This window comes from Phytophthora parasitica (genome assembly GCF_000247585.1).
Source record: "Phytophthora parasitica INRA-310 unplaced genomic scaffold supercont2.6, whole genome shotgun sequence".
Taxonomy (NCBI): domain Eukaryota; phylum Oomycota; class Peronosporomycetes; order Peronosporales; family Peronosporaceae; genus Phytophthora; species Phytophthora nicotianae.
Window position 1 is genome coordinate 486,528 of NW_008648992.1, and position 15,994 is coordinate 502,521.

At 51.5% G+C, this 15,994-nt stretch overlaps 5 protein-coding genes across 5 annotated transcripts; all 5 read left to right on the forward strand.

Moving 5' to 3' along the window:
* Positions 1 to 107: 107 nt before the first annotated feature.
* On the forward strand, positions 108 to 2,777 carry PPTG_03842 (hypothetical protein). Its single transcript, XM_008897611.1, has one exon. The coding sequence runs from the start codon at positions 218 to 220 to the stop codon at positions 2,588 to 2,590; it is 2,373 nt and encodes a 790-aa protein (XP_008895859.1). The 5' UTR covers positions 108 to 217; the 3' UTR covers positions 2,591 to 2,777.
* Positions 2,778 to 4,074: 1,297 nt separating this feature from the next.
* Positions 4,075 to 7,209, forward strand: PPTG_03843 (hypothetical protein; the record flags this gene model as incomplete). The annotated part of the gene is made up of 1 exon (XM_008897612.1): positions 4,075 to 7,209. One exon carries the CDS (start codon positions 4,075 to 4,077, stop codon positions 7,207 to 7,209), a length of 3,135 nt encoding a protein of 1,044 aa, XP_008895860.1.
* An 826-nt stretch (positions 7,210 to 8,035) lies between these two features.
* PPTG_03844 (hypothetical protein) lies at positions 8,036 to 9,784 on the forward strand (the record flags this gene model as incomplete). Its single annotated transcript, XM_008897613.1, has 1 exon — positions 8,036 to 9,784. One exon carries the CDS (start codon positions 8,036 to 8,038, stop codon positions 9,782 to 9,784), a length of 1,749 nt encoding a protein of 582 aa, XP_008895861.1.
* A 320-nt stretch (positions 9,785 to 10,104) lies between these two features.
* Positions 10,105 to 11,921, forward strand: PPTG_03845 (hypothetical protein; the record flags this gene model as incomplete). The annotated part of the gene is made up of 2 exons (XM_008897614.1): positions 10,105 to 10,359; positions 10,428 to 11,921. 2 exons carry the CDS (start codon positions 10,105 to 10,107, stop codon positions 11,919 to 11,921), a joined length of 1,749 nt encoding a protein of 582 aa, XP_008895862.1.
* A 1,329-nt stretch (positions 11,922 to 13,250) lies between these two features.
* PPTG_03846 (hypothetical protein) lies at positions 13,251 to 15,331 on the forward strand. The gene has a single exon (XM_008897615.1). The coding sequence runs from the start codon at positions 13,355 to 13,357 to the stop codon at positions 15,101 to 15,103; it is 1,749 nt and encodes a 582-aa protein (XP_008895863.1). The 5' UTR covers positions 13,251 to 13,354; the 3' UTR covers positions 15,104 to 15,331.
* The last annotated feature ends 663 nt before the right edge of the window (positions 15,332 to 15,994 follow it).

Below are 15,994 nucleotides of genomic sequence, written 5' to 3' on the forward strand. Positions count from 1 at the left end.
GCAGCGGCATGGCGTGCTTGAATCCCGGTCTCCGGACCTCAACAATCAGAAAGCGGCCAAGCTTTCCTAGTCGAGATGCCTGACCTCTGCAGGCACCCGCTGAAAAACACTTGGTGCCGTGCTTGCCACTTCCGAAATTCACACCAAACGTAAAGGTGTCTAGCGGTTGGCGATCTCCTGAGCGAGTGCGCGTTCGCTTCGTCTGTCTAAAGTATCCATGTTGCGCCACAGTATTGACGAGAGTTCGCTGCCGCGTCGCAGCCTGTTGGCCGTTGAGCCGCCGGTCAAGGAAGATATGGAGGACAAGGACCTGCTGTCGTCCAGCTCCACTAACCCGTTGGCCCAGACGGACACGTCGTCTATTGACCTTGAGGCTGAACGCATTGACCAGCAGAAGAAGAAAACCGATGACGAAGAAGATAAGCGTGATACCGAGTCGGAGACGTCGTCCAGCTCCAACAGCATCACCGATGGCCCCACGACCGACATTGATACGGAGATTGCTCTTGGTGTCATGAAGGAGGCTGACCGCCGTATGACTGTTCGAACCTCCATTGCCACCGACATCTCATCGGTCGACGGTGGTGACGACGTCCAAGTCGAAGAAGAAGAAGAACATGAACTGGATGAGCAGTTACTGCATGATATTGCCGAAAATATGATCGGTCGCAACGTGCCGTTCGAGACGCCGTTCGGCACCAAAGCCCAGTGTTACGCCGACTACACAGCCAGTGGCAAGGCCATCGAGAGCATTGAGACCTTCATCCGCAACGAGGTCATGCCTACCTACGGTAACACGCACACCACCACGTCGGTCACGGGTCTGCAGACCACCTCATTCCGTGAAGAGGCTCGCCAGATCATTGGCAAGGCGGTGAACGCCCGTCTCCATGGCACCGGAGTTCGTGACGTTGTCTTGTTCAGTGGTCAAGGGTGTACCAGTGCAATTAACAAGTTCATTACTGCCCTTGGTCTCAACACGATGCGTCGCCACCATCGTCCAAACAAACGCCCGGTCGTCTTCACATGCCCCTTCTCGCACCACTCCAACTTGTTACCGTGGCGTGAGCTGTACGCTGTCGATGTGGTCGAGATCCCTGAGGCCAAGACTGGCGGTCTCGACTTGGAGGAGCTCGAGCGTCAACTTCAAAGTTATCAGAACCGTGAGCTTAAGATCGGTACATTCGCCGCTGCCTCCAATCTTACGGGCATGCTGGCAGACGTCGACAAGGTCTCAAAGCTGCTGCACAAGTACGGCGCCCTGTCCTGCTGGGACTATGCCACCTGTGCCCCCTATGTCGACGTGGACATGAACCCCAAGGACCCTGCCGCTTACAAGGACGCGGTCTTCTTCTCCGGCCACAAGTTCGTGGGTGGTCCCGGCTCCCCCGGTGTGTTGGTAGTCAAAAGGAAATTGATGAGCAACGAGGTGCCCACCATGCCTGGTGGCGGTACCGTGTTGTTCGTTACTGAAAAGGCCCACAGCTACCTAGCTAACAAGGTAGAACGTGAGGAGGGCGGCACCCCCGACATTCTGGGCAGTATCCGTCTTGGTCTCGCCTTCGAGTTAAAGCAACGTGTTGGTCCCAAGCACATCATGGACCTCGAACGCCAACACGTGCGTCACGTCCGCGAGGTGCTGGGCAAGAACGAGAACATTATCCTGCTCGGCCACGACAATGTGGACCAGCTGCCGATCTTCTCGTTCCTGGTCCGTTTCGGCGACCGCTTCCTGCACCACAACTTCGTGTGTGCCCTACTGAACGACCTGTTCGGTATCCAGGCCCGTGGCGGTTGCCAGTGTGCCGGTCCCTTCGGTGCTCGCCTGCTTGGTCTCAGTCGTGAACATATCACGGCTCTGGGCTACGCAGTTGTCGCCAAGGACGAGGTGCTGAAACCGGGTGTCGCCCGTATGAGCTTCCCGTACTTCGCCGACGAAGGGGAGGTTGAGTACATCCTCGACGCGGTGAACTTCGTGGCCGATCACGGCTGGAAATTCCTACCCAAGTACGAGTACGATCCTCACAACGGGGCGTGGCGTCACGTCTCGCGGGCCACCGCCCCGTTCCCGGCCAAGAAGTTCCTGGCTAGCATGCAGCTCGACGACGTGGATACGGTGCGCCAGTCTGTCTGCACCGCTCCTATTCGTAGCATTGCTGTCCACCGCCGCGAGAACCTGGAACAGGCTGCTCTTTTGGCGGACGCCTGTATTAAGGAGGCTGTATCGGCCGAGGAGTTCTCGGAAGGGCAGAAGCTGGTACCGGCACACGAGTGGCTGCGCTGGTTCGTGTACCCGCACGAGGCCGTCGCCGCCTACAAGGAAACGGGTGAGAAGATGCCGCTCGCAGAGAAGATTGAAGGTCCGTGCCAACCCCAGCGCTACCTGGACGGCTCGGTTCACAAGATATGGGAGGGCGTGCCGTCCCTGGGCACGATGAAGCGCAGTCTGATGGGGCGGTTCGTGCTCAAGATGTTCATGCAAGCAGAGTTGGAAGCTATGAAGGACAAGAGGACAGACGTGGAGAAGAGCGTCTTGAATGAGGAGGAAGCGATGTGCGCCGTGTTCGGCGGACCACAGAAGTGCCAGTAGACGGAAGGCGTACACTAGAGTGGAGGAGGGGACGATCGGAATTCCGTCACTCGCTCGAGCAGAGCGCGTGACAACGCGTAGTGGTTTCTTGTTTTAGTAGTAAACTTTCAGCGTACACATGAAATAATGCAGCTCACTGATATTAGAGCCTTACGACTTGTCGTTGAACTTTACTTCGAAGTACATGTTAATGCATGTAGCATAAGAACAGGAACGGTATGCCGCATAACGTTTTTGTTCTTCCAACGCAGGTGAGTCAAGCACACCACCGATCACAGATGGCAAGGCCTTCAACCAGCAGATTCAATTGCTTCCTGCTGCTTGGTCATTTGCTTGAAGTGCATGTACCCATTAGCAAAAGTTGATGTGACGGATTTATCGGAGTGATCATCACTAAGGCAGGCCTCAAGCTTCAAGGTGAACAACACCGATTTCGGTGAATGCCAAATTACCGTTCAGCGATGCAAACTTCAAATCGAATCTCCAGAATGCATGGCCATATTAAGCAGGAAAATATGTTCTGCAAGCTCAAGGCTCCAAGTTCTTCCGGGTCTATTGGAGTTACTGTTCGTTTATCTTACGAAAAAGTGGAAATCAGTGAAAACAATGAATCACGACGAAAATTGTGGTTTTTTGGCTTGCATCTGTAATTTATCCGTCATTTATTTAAGAAGTAAAATTCTCTATTGGCCAAAAATGGAACAGAAAGAAGCAATTTCACGCAGCCAAGTACGAATACACCTCACGATATTTTCTGATGAACAGTCTTATAGTGTTTATAAAATACTGGACTATTTACCAGGAAATTTCCACTAGATTTCTAAAATCATTTTTTAGCATAGGTTATCTAACACGATCAGGCGAACAATCGACACTTTTCGGCGGTCAACCATTATTTGAAGCTCTCATTATTTTATTATGGTTAATTAGCGCTGTGTACATATTGATGACTGTATTTTAAGAATAGTAGTCGTACGTGGGGCCTTGAAACACACGTAGGTTTCAAGTTACAGCCACCACAATTTTCGTCGTAATTCGTACTTGACTGCGTGAAATTGCTTCTTTCAGTTCCAGTTTTGGCTATTAGAGAATTTTACTTCTTGAATAAATGACGGATAAATTACAGATGCACTGCAAAATTCTTAAATAGCATTTTAAAACTACTAAAATACTTTTAAAAATAGTCAATCAGAAATTCAAAACTTATTACAGGAAAATAATAGAATCATTTCTAATTGAATAAATATTTAGCAAAAGCTAAAATTATTTTCTTGATAATTTTTAAAATATCAAAAAGCTTTAATAAATTAATTAGAAATGATTGTTATTTACAAGTATCTCTACTTGTAAAATGCAGTATTTATTTGAAGTACTAAAATAAATTAATTCGTCTTTATTTAAAATTATTCAATTGTTGCCATGATGACGGAATCATAATTCCACATCTCTTCCGCTCCATTCATCGATCTCATTTCATCGATCTCATGGCGCTGCAAGACGAAGTCGCGTCGGCGCGCTTCTTCTGCGAGGAGCTGGAAGAGGACCTAACATCCCAGATCCACGAGCAGCCTCCGCCGGAGACCGCTCCCGACCAGCCGCTCTCCGCCGCCGCGCAACAAGCTGTGGATCTCATTACGCGCAACGTCGTGGGCCGCCAGACACTATTCGAGTCTCCGTTTGGGTCCCGCGTGTTATGCTACGCTGACTTTACAGCCAGTAGCAAGCCGCTGCAATGCGTGGAGGACTATCTGAACAGAGAGGTGATGCCTCTGTACGGCAACACGCACACCACGACGTCCATCACAGGCCTACAGACCACGTGCTTCCGTCACGAAGCTCGCCAGATCGTAGCACAGGCTGTCAACGCCAAGATTACGGGCCGTGGCGCCGAAGACTGCGTGTTATTCACGGGTCAAGGCAGCACCAGCGCCATCAACAAGCTCGTACAGGCTCTAGGGCTGCAACAATTCAGCATCAACGCCTTGCCCGACCAGAAACCCGTCGTCTTCGTCGGTCCCTTTGAGCACCACTCGAATCTGCTGCCCTGGCGTGAGAGCGCGGCTGAAATCGTTACAATCCCGGAGAATGAGCACGGACAGATGGATCTAAAGGCGCTGGAGACGCAGCTACAGATGTACGCGGCGCGTCCACTCAAGATCGGAGCCTTCTCGGCCGCGTCCAACTTGACCGGCGTGCTCGCCGACGTGGACGCCGTGTCTGCGCTCTTGCATCAGCATGGCGCTCTGGCCTGCTGGGACTACGCGACGTGCGCGCCCTACGTCAACATCGACATGAACCCCGTGGTGACGGACGAGACGCGCCGTCCGTTCGTCTACAAGGACGCCGTGTTCATCTCCGGCCACAAGTTTATCGGCGGACCGGGATCTCCTGGTGTCCTGATTGTCAAGAAGCGTCTGCTGACAAACGCAGTTCCTACGGTTCCTGGCGGCGGCACAGTGTTCTTCGTTACCGAGAACGATCACCGCTATCTGTCGAACCGGGCGGAGCGTGAAGAGGGCGGCACTCCCGATATTCTAGGCAGTATCCGTCTAGGTCTTGCATTCGAACTCAAGCAGCGTGTAGGCACCAAGAACATTATGATTCTAGAGCGACGTAACGTGCAGCGCGTGCGTGAATCTCTGCAGCAGAACAAGAACATCGTGCTGCTAGGACGTCAAGACAGCGCGGTGGAGCAGATCCCCGTGTTCTCGTTCCTCGTGCGCTTCGGCGACCGCTTCCTGCACTACAACTTCGTGTGTGCCTTGCTGAACGATCTCTTCGGAGTCCAGACACGCGGTGGCTGTCAATGTGCCGGTCCGTACGCCACGCGTCTGCTGGGTCTAGCACGTCGCGATGTATTGGCACTGGAAAGCGCTCTGATCGACAAGAAGGAGATGCTGCGTCCTGGCTTCACACGTATGAGTTTCCCGTACTTTATGAGCGATGCAGAGCTCGAGTACGTGCTGAGTGCTGTCAACGTTGTGGCTACGGACGGCTGGAAGTTCCTGCCGCAGTACAAGTTTAACCACAAGAGTGGCGTGTGGAAACACTGGACGCGCTTCACCAAGTTCCCGGACCGCAAGTGGATCTCTCACTTCGCCACGGCGTTGGAGGACAAGACGCGATCCAAGAGTCTTGAGGACGACGAGGGAACGCTGGCTGTTCACCGAGCTGAGAACTTGGCTGAAGCACGTCGACTAGCGGATCAAGTGAGTGCAAAGACTGTTCCTTCTCAAGTGGTGGCGGCGTCGGCTGCACAGATGCTGGAGCAGACGGACGACGAAGCTCTACGTTGGTTCGTGTATCCTTCCGAGGCGGTGGAAGCCCTCAAAAAGGGAGAAAAACCAACCGTGACTGAAGTTATCCGTGGTCCGTACCAACCTGCACGGTATCTAACGGGAGAGCTGAAGGATCAGTGGACGGATGTCACTCCTCGTAGCTCTACTCCTGTCTGTGGACTTACGACGTGTCCCGTTCCAGCTCCAGCTAACACCAATAACGGCCGGGAGACTGGAGGCAAGTACCCTCTTCGCTCGACCAATGCCACTGATGTTGAAACTCCAGCAACCACACAGACCAACGTCAGTTGCAACACTGGCCTCTGTGGAGTTCGTACAGCTCCGACCTGCTCGACGGCAACGACGGTACAGGAGACGACCACAGCCATGACGGAAAAGACGACAAAGACCAAGCTGTTCCCCACTCCACCGAAGAAACTCCTGCGTTGGGTGGGTCAGGCTTTGATGCAGTGGGATATGATTCAAGAAGGAGATCGACTGCTGCTGGGTGTGTCGGGCGGCAAAGACTCGCTCAGTCTGTTGCATGTGCTCCTGCGCTTCCAGAAACGCGCTCCTGTCCGCTTCGAACTCGCCTGTGCGACGGTGGACCCACAGACGCCGTCGTTCGACCCGAGTCCACTGAAGGAATACATGCGAGCGCTGGGCGTGGAGTATCACTATCTGTCGGAGAACATCATTGAACGTGCGACGTGTGAGATGAACGGGGACTCGCTGTGCAGCTACTGTTCGCGTATGAAACGCGGTGTTTTATACTCTTGCTGCCGTAAATTCGGCTTCAACAAGCTGGTCCTGGCTCAGCATCTTGACGATCTGGCCGAGAGTTTCTTCATGTCGGCCATGCACAACGGACAGCTGCGTACGATGAAGGCCAAGTACTGGAATGACCAGCGCGACGTGGAAGTTCTGCGTCCTCTGGCTTATGTGCGTGAGGTTGAGCTCAAGAAATTCGCGTATGACTCGCGTCTACCCGTAATTAACGAGAACTGTCCCGCGTGCTTCGAAGAGCCGAAGGAGCGTCACCGAGTCAAGAAGATGCTGGCTCAAGAGGAGAGTCTCTATCCAGATATGTACAACAGTCTGCGTCGCGCTCTGTTGCCGCTCATGGACGATGCCAGCTACGCTCCTCTAGAGGCAGTACGGGCTCGTGTAGAACAGGCCAAGCAGGAACGCAAACGTGCTCCGTCCAGCAAGAGCAAAGGCCAGAACAACGCGGTGAAAACGAAGGCAAATGACTCGAATGAGGCGTCTACGGGCAGCTCTACTGAAGAAGAGACGAGTGAGGGTGGCGCAAGTGGCGCTGAAGCTCCTACGACGCCGTAGGTTCTGCTGTATTTGAGGTGCAGCCTAGAGACATGTACATGAACTGATACTTTGGTCACATATTTTACTTTTATATTATACCGAGTACCCAGAATTCGGTTGGCAATCCAACGATACGTTTGGGTTTGCATTTCAGATCGATCCAGCGGAGATGCAAACTCTGTCATGTTGTCATGTTACACGTATCGGTGTGCGGCGCGGATGTGTTTTGCACTCATCGAACGTGAGGGTTTGAGCCAGGCAAGCGACTGCTTAATGAAGCGGCATCCTACAATTTACGGCCGTTTCAAAGTTCAGAATCGAAGGCATACCTAATTGCGATCGAGTGTCGGCAACACGAGGCAATTCGACACTGTCGCCGCTGCCTGACGTTCAGTGGATTCATGCAGCTGAGGAACTGAGGAACCCCTGGAATCCTACGGTGACGTGGTCTGTATTCGATTGGATTAATCCAAGCTGTATTTTTTTTCAATTTTAATAAATGCTGAAGTTATGTACTATTAATGCAGTCCGAACGGCCATTTTTCACTACGCGTTGCCAACAACGGCGTACCATGTTCGTCTGGAAACACAATAGCATGCCTCCATGAGCCCAGGCAGCACCAAAAACCAAGTTGCCTTGGCCATCGATTTTTTTTGCAAGTTCAGCGTGCGGAAAAATTTGTGTTTGCTGTCCGAAGCGTGCGTAAACGGGTCATTATCACACTGAGGACGCATGTCGACAAACTGGCCTCTCTGCCACTTGCAAGTCAATACAAAGCTGCCTATTGCACGCTTGTTGCAATCCCCCCATTCTCTAACCTTCCGACTCGAGCTGTAGCGTAGAATGGCGGAGGCTGCCGAGATCTCCCGCCCCATGGTGGGCTCCATGAGCGGCGCGCCCGTGTCCGGCTCCACCTTCCGCAACAGCGAGTACACGCGCGAAGCCATGGAATCCTCTCGTCTCACCGAGTCTGGAGGCCGCGAGAGCGCCATGTACGGCCCTGGCGGCCAGCGACAGACCGAGATGAAGCTCATGGCCGTCGAGCCGGACCTCGGCGCGGCCCCAGAGCGTACCAAGGACTACAAAGGCCGCATCCGCACGTGGCCCGGTCTCCTCTTGCTGCTGGCCATCGTGGCCGCCGCTGTGGCCCTCATCACCATCAACGCCATCGACGTGCAGGACCAGGCGAACATCAACGCCCAGCGGTACGAGAACGCAGCGCAGAACCGTCGGAAGATCAAAGACGGACTTGACGACGACAACGTGATCGTCTCGGACGACGGACAAGTGGGCAACCCCAAGAAATATCCCGATATGGGCTGTGAACTGCCCGATTACCAGAGTAAAAACGGCCAGATCTTTGCCGTCGCTAAGAACGGCACGGAGGTTCCTGTGGGTATCAAGGGCCTCAACTGGTTCGGTATGGAGACAGGTCTTGCCATCCCCTTCGGTCTCTGGGAGAACATGGACAACGGCACTTCAGTGTACGAAGTGGCGGCCTTCCTGGCTCGCAACAAGTTCAACAGTGTACGTCTGCCCGTGTGCATTAAGAACATCCTAAAAGACGTGGCGCCGGACAAATCTTTGATCAATTTGAACACCAACCGCGCCATCAACATCACGTCGTACATTACGACCATCCAGACGATCGTCGAAGCGCTGGGCTACCGTCACATCACAGTCATGATCAGTCTCCACACTTTGGACCCGAAGAAATCCGGCGGTGCCTGGTTCAGTGAAGATCTGGGCGTATCAGAGGACGATTTCCTGGACGCTGTGGACATTTTGACCAAGAATCTGTGCAAGTCCAGATACTGGAACATTCTGGGTCTAGATCTTAAGAACGAGCCCCACGAGTGTTCATGGGGTGGCGAGGATCCAGACTGGCAGAAGGGAGCCACTCTGATCGGTAACAGGATGCTGGAAGGATGTCCCAACTGGCTGGCATTCGTTGAAGGTATCGCTTCTAAGGGCACGATCACACTCAATGGCGAAGAGAACACCTACTTCGATTGGTGGGGCGGAGGTCTCGCTGATGCTGGCGGCGATCCGATCACGTTTGACGTCGAGAACAAGCTCGTGTGGGCTCCTCACTACTACAATACCGGCGTGAGTCCTGCCTGGTATCTCTATGCTTCTGGCACCCAGAACGCCGAAGGAGCCCGTGAAGATTACGTTGAACTGGACGACGATACGCTGCGCAACAATGTCGAAAAAACCATGGACAAAATGTTTGGATACCTGGTCACTTCGGACCCTAATACTGCCATGGTTATGGGGGAATTCGCTGGTCTGTACGGCAAAGACGCCCACCCGATGAAGACTACGAAGCGCACAACCGATTTCACCATCGAGGTTATGGTCAAGGCAGGGTACGCTGGTGGGTACATGTGGTCGCTCAACCCGGAGAGTGCGTACCAGTACAACCCAGCTGATACGTACGGCACGTTCACCGAAGGTCTGCTGGAAGATGACTGGCTCACACCCAACAAGGCTTTCGTGGAAGGCATGGCTGCTCTTGACGACATTAAGGACCTCAAGATGTTCCCGTGCTTTGAAGTGGAGGTGGAGAGCGACGCCGGGTCTGAGTAAGCTGCTTAGGCCGTTTTCTCTATTTTACCTTTTTTTGCTCTTGGGATGTAGTTAACCGAGAAAAATGTATCATTTCGAACTCGAAATATTTCTTCTTGTAACTTAGCTGCATCCGTTACTACTTAGCGGAAACTACCCACTTTTTCATCCAGAATTAACTACCGGCAACTGCTTGAAACCTGCTTCCATAAGTGCGAAACAATCGCATGCTGCTCCGTCTCGAGATGAGATTCGTCCCAAACCTTTTTTTTACGATTCATTCTCCAATTTGGATTGTCGAGGTAGCTCCAGTATCTTTTCCATCTCCTTAACGCCTAAACATGGAGGTTAGCGTGGTTCGGCCGATACCGAAGTCGACCTCTGCAACTGCGGACTCGACAGATCCTCCTGCTACCACCTTCAGGAACTCCGAGTACACGAGTGGCCGAGCAAGCGCTTATATGGAGCAAGGTCCTATTTCCGAGTCTGGTCGAGAGACTATGAGTCAACGACAGACCGAAATGAAACTCATGGCTTTGGAACCGAGCGACAATTTACCGCCAGAACGCGTGCAAGACTACAAAGGCCGGATCCGGGTACGCGCATTATGTAGGAAGTCTACTCATCTTAATGAATACTAACGCGTAGTATCGGCTTTTGACAGACATGGCGAGGAATTATTCTTATGTGTCTGATCGTCGGTGGAGCGGCTGCAATCATTACGGCGTGTGCCATTAGTGAGAACAACGACGCTACCACTAGACAATCTCGTTATGAGAACAGGTCGGAAGAGCGTCGCAGGATCAACGACGGTCTAACGGATGACGGAATCATAATCTCGGACGATGGACAAGTTGGTAACCCAAAGAAGTACCCGGACATGGGCTGTGAACTGCCAGATTATCAGAGCAAAGACGGCCAGATCTTTGCCGTGTCCGAGAATGGCACGGAAGTACCAGTAGGTATCAAAGGAGTCAATTGGTTTGGTATGGAAACCGGTCTGGCCATCCCCTTCGGACTCTGGGAAAATATGGACAATGGTACCTCAGTATATGAAGTCGCAGCCTTCTTGGCACGCAACAAGTACAACAGTGTGCGTCTGCCTGTGTGTATCAAGAACATCCTCAAGAACACCGCTCCTCAGAAAACCCTCATCAATCTCAATACAAACCGTGCAATCAACATTACGACGTACATGAGCACGCTTCAGACGATCATCCAGGCTCTTGGATACCGCAAGATCACGGTCATGATCAGTCTCCACACTTTGGACACAAAGAAGTCGGGAGGTGCTTGGTACAGCGATGAACTCGATGTGACGGAGGCGCAATTCCTCAGTGCCGTCGACATTCTTACCAAGAACTTGTGCACTTCAAAGTACTGGAATATTCTCGGTCTGGATCTCAAGAATGAGCCGCACGAGTGTTCGTGGGGCGGTGCGGCCCCGGATTGGCAAAAGGGAGCGTCTCTCATTGGCAACCGCATGCTCAAAGGCTGTCCGAACTGGATGGCATTCGTTGAAGGGATCGCCAGCTCGGGCACCGTCTCGGTTGGTGACAGAACTGACACGTACTATGATTGGTGGGGTGGTGGTCTCGAAAACGCAGGGAAAAACCCTGTTGAGTTAACCACGGAGAACAAGGTGGTCTGGGCCCCTCACTACTACAATACGGGCGTCTTCCCTGCCTGGTATCTCTATGCGTCCACAGGTGCGAAGGACGAGTCGGGTGCGTTTAAGACCTACGTGGAGCTCGACGACGATACGCTGCGAAGGAATGTCGAGATAACCATGGACAAAATGTTCGGCTACTTGCTTGGAGTGGATAAAAACTCGGCGATGGTTATGGGAGAATTCGCTGGTTTGTATAGTAAGGACGCCCACCCGAAGAAAACCACAAAACGTACGACCGACTTCACCATTGAGGTCATGCTCAAGGCAGGGTACGCTGGTGGCTACATGTGGTCTCTTAATCCGGAGAGTGCATACCAGTTCAACCCTGCTGACACCTTCGGCACGTTCACCGAAGGTCTCCTGGAAGATGACTGGCTCACGCCGAACAAGGCGTTCATGGAGGGCATGGCCGCATTGAACGATATTAAGGACCTCAAGATGTTCCCGTGCTTCCCTCAGAAGACGTCCTCATCGTCGTCCGAGTAGATGAGGAATCACGCATAGTTGAAATGGTCTACTTCGAAGTATATTACATGATTTCCTTGAGAAAATTTTCAAAGCTTCGTGGTACTTAGCTACGACTTGTAGCGCACACGACAGCATCCTAAACCTTAAAGTACTTCGGCTACAGTTGCAACTCCCAGAAATGATTCCCCAATGGAGAATCATTTCGGAGAATCTCCATCATTTGTAATGGCGAGATTATTGGATTTTGGAATCCCGAATTTGCTCAATACAAAATCCAATACAACATGATATTCTCTGTCATAAATAATAATACTTCTAATCTTTCTGAGATTAGCATGCTAATTGGAAATGAAGTGCGGTGTGGTTAGTTCCTGCTCTTCAGCACCAGCTTCCTCTAATGTGTTCGAATATGCGCTATCTCAACAAGGTTGTATAATCACAATCGATCAAATTATATCCCTCATTTTTGCAGACATCCTTTATTTTTATGCTGAATTAACTAAAAAAAAAGTCCTGAAAGTACGACGTCATCATTATGTATACAGGAAATACGATGATAGTGCCGATATCCTCAACATAAAATTAAAGTGTGGTTTCTTCTTCTTTTGCGATTCTGTAATGATACCCGCGAATACACTTTCTACGCTATCTTCGCCGGTATAGATATGATGCACTTGTTTGTCAGCATGTTTGATAGTTGGCGCCGTTTGAATGACCTGATCGATGGTAGCGATATTATTCTCCTGTTAGGCGTTCACCTAAAAGAGTCGAAAGATCCTCGAGCTTTGGAGACGACACGAACTATCTGTGTTGGCACTGGAGGAATAATTATTTTGGCCACCCATAAGACTTTGCCAGCTCAAACTCTGTACGGCATCAATTCACTAGGTCTGCCTAATTTATTTTTGGTCACGGATGAACTTTCCGAATATCATCCGTGACCAAAAATAAAGTATCGTTTTTTGAGAGGAACACATATTCGATCTATTGTCCCAATAATTGTGGTCCACCGTGGACCGTCCACGTCCTCACCTTGTATGTGGTCCACGTACTTTTCTATGAAATGATATTCTCCCATTGTTGATAAATGGTAAATCCAAACTGGTAATGGTTGATTTAATCAACTCGATTAGTACTTCGAAGCTGAATTATATTTTAGGAGTGAGATTCCAACGATAATCTGGCCACGAAGCATGCCTCTCCAGTTCCGACGCCACTCGATTATTTGTGTTGCATGAGTATCTCTCATTTGCAATGGATACTTGAGTGCACTAGTGGCTCGTTACGGACAGCAAAGGACAGGCTCTCTCTGGCAGTGGTTTCGCAATGGGTTCAGACCCCATATCACGCGTGATATCCTTTTGCCCGAAGAGTCCTCCCGTGGCACCTACTTCCTCATTCTTGATTCTGCGCCGAGCTTCGAACAGCAGACTATTCCTCTTGAAGATTCAATGGAGGTGTCTCGTCCAATGGCGAACACGGCGGACGATCACCCGGCCAATACGAGCTTCAGTCGGTCCAGCGAATTCTCGAATGGGAACTTCAGTGCCCACCTCGACTCGTCGCAGGGTCCGCGTCTAACTGAAGGAGGTGGAGCCGTGGGCGCTCACCGCCAGACGATGCTCAAGGCCGCAGACTTCGACGACCTGCCGCCCGAGACCACGAAGGACTACAAAGGTCGCATCCGGACGTGGCCTGGGCTTTTGTTGCTTCTACTTATCATCGGTGGCGCTGTGACGATCATCGTCCTGCAGGCCAAAGAAACGAGCGATCTGATCCATGCGAACCGAGAAAACTACGAGCAACAACAAGCTAACAAACGCAAGATCAAGGACGGACTTGACGACGACCAAGTCCTCATCTCGGACGACGGACAGGTCGGTAACCCAAAGAAATACCCAGACATGGGCTGTGAACTGCCAGACTATCAAAGCAAGAACGGCCAGATCGTTGCCGTCTCCAAGAACGGCACAGAGGTACCAGTAGGTATCAAAGGAGTCAACTGGTTCGGTATGGAGACAGGTCTTGCCATCCCCTTCGGTCTCTGGGAAAACATGGACAACGGTACGTCCGTGTACGAAGTGGCGGCCTTCCTGGCTCGCAACAAGTTCAATAGTGTGCGTCTGCCCTTATGCATTAAGAACATCCTGAACGACGTGGCCCCGGAAAAGTCTCTGATCAATTTAAACACCAACCGAGCTGTAAACATCACGTCGTACATTTCGACCATCCAGTCGATCGTCGAAGCGCTGGGCTATCGTCACATCACAGTCATGATCAGTCTCCACACTTTGGACCCGAAGAAGTCCGGCGGTGCCTGGTTCAGTGAAGATCTGGGCGTATCAGAGGACGAATTCCTCGACGCTGTGGACATCTTGACCAAGAATCTGTGCAAGTCCAGATACTGGAACATTCTGGGTCTAGATCTTAAGAACGAGCCCCACGAGTGTTCATGGGGTGGCGAGGATCCAGACTGGCAGAAGGGAGCCACTCTGATCGGTAACAGGATGCTGGAAGGTTGTCCTAACTGGCTGGCATTCGTTGAAGGTATTGCTGGATCCGGAACGATCTCTCTTAACGGTGAGGTTGATCGAGTTTACTTCGATTGGTGGGGTGGAGGAATGGAGAAGGCGGGAGACTACCCCATCACTTTCGACATCAAGAATAAACTCGTGTGGTCGCCGCACTACTACAATACTGGTGTGAGTCCAGCGTGGTACTTCTATGCCTCCGGTACGCAGGGTGCTGAGGGTGCACTGGAAGGCTACGAGGAACTCGATGACGACGAACTAAAAAATAACATCGAGAAGACTATGGATGTGATGTTTGGGTACTTAATTGAGGCAGACCCGAACATTGCCATGGTTATGGGCGAGTTTGCTGGCTTGTACGGTAAGGACGCCCACCCGAAACTCACTACTAAACGCGCAACGGACTTCACTATTGAGGCCATGCTCAAGGGGAAATACGCCGGTGCCTATATGTGGTCTTTGAACCCCGAAAGTGCGTACCAATTTAACCCAGCTGACACGTACGGCCACTACACGGAAGGTTTACTCGACGATGACTGGCTCACCCCAAACAAGGTCTTCGTGGAAGGCATGGCGGCTTTGGACGAGATGGAAAACCTTCAGATGTTCCCGTGTTTCCCTCAGGAAGTTGAGGGCTCTGAGTCGGAGGAGGAAGAGGAAGAAGAGTAAATGCGGCGTTATAAACTACCGGAATTACTGGACCACCAAGTTGAAGAGTTGCTATCGTTTCATTTCCCGAGAAAGCGTAGAGCTGGTCTGTGTGCTGCCTCGTGTTGGTGCACGGACGCGGGTCTTGGAGTGGACTTGGTAGGTGGCTGGACGGTAGACGAATGCTAGACAGCAAATGAGACCATAACTCGTCCAGTACATTAATTCATCATTCTGTGTTCCGAAAAAGTTCTCTCTATTATACGTCGTTGGGTGAACGAACACCCGGTGCCAATGACAGTCTACCGAATCCCTTGTGCATTGGCCGCATCCAAGATTTGACCCCAAGAACGAGTCACTCCTTGGCAAAAGGGTGCAAAGCTATCGACACCGCATTCTGAGGAGGAGGAAAGGGGGCTTCACGGTTGGAAGGACTGACAATTTATATGATCGGTGGAGATGGTCGCGAGAAAGCGGACCTGGTGCGGAGAACTAGTTGGTATGGGCTCCTCACTACTGTACAATTCCAGCGTCAGTCCGCAAAGGTATCACTACGCCGACAGGAGTTCGGCTCCAATATAAAGGTCGACGAATCAAACGCGAACGTCGATCGATATCGTGTTCGGCTACCCGTTGAAGAAAACGAAATACGTTATGTGGCGGGTTCTACGCGAAGGTAATCGAAAGGGTTACGCGGTCACTCAATCCTGCGTGTACAAGTGCAACCATACCGAGTCGACATTGCCGAGAAAAGAGGGGATTTCACCGAGTGAATGCTACATGACGACTGGCTAACGTCCAACATGGAGTTTCTCAAAGGTATGGACTAGATCAGGAGCTTTAATTAAGAGAATGTAGATCGAGCGAGGTAGGTAGAATCAAACAATTCAGTGACTTGATTACCATGATGCG

Bases quoted from the DNA above. Each gene is read 5' to 3' on its own strand.
- PPTG_03846 (XM_008897615.1), top strand. From the start codon at position 13,355: ATGGAGGTGTCTCGTCCAATGGCGAACACGGCGGACGATCACCCGGCC.
- PPTG_03842 (XM_008897611.1), top strand. From the start codon at position 218: ATGTTGCGCCACAGTATTGACGAGAGTTCGCTGCCGCGTCGCAGCCTG.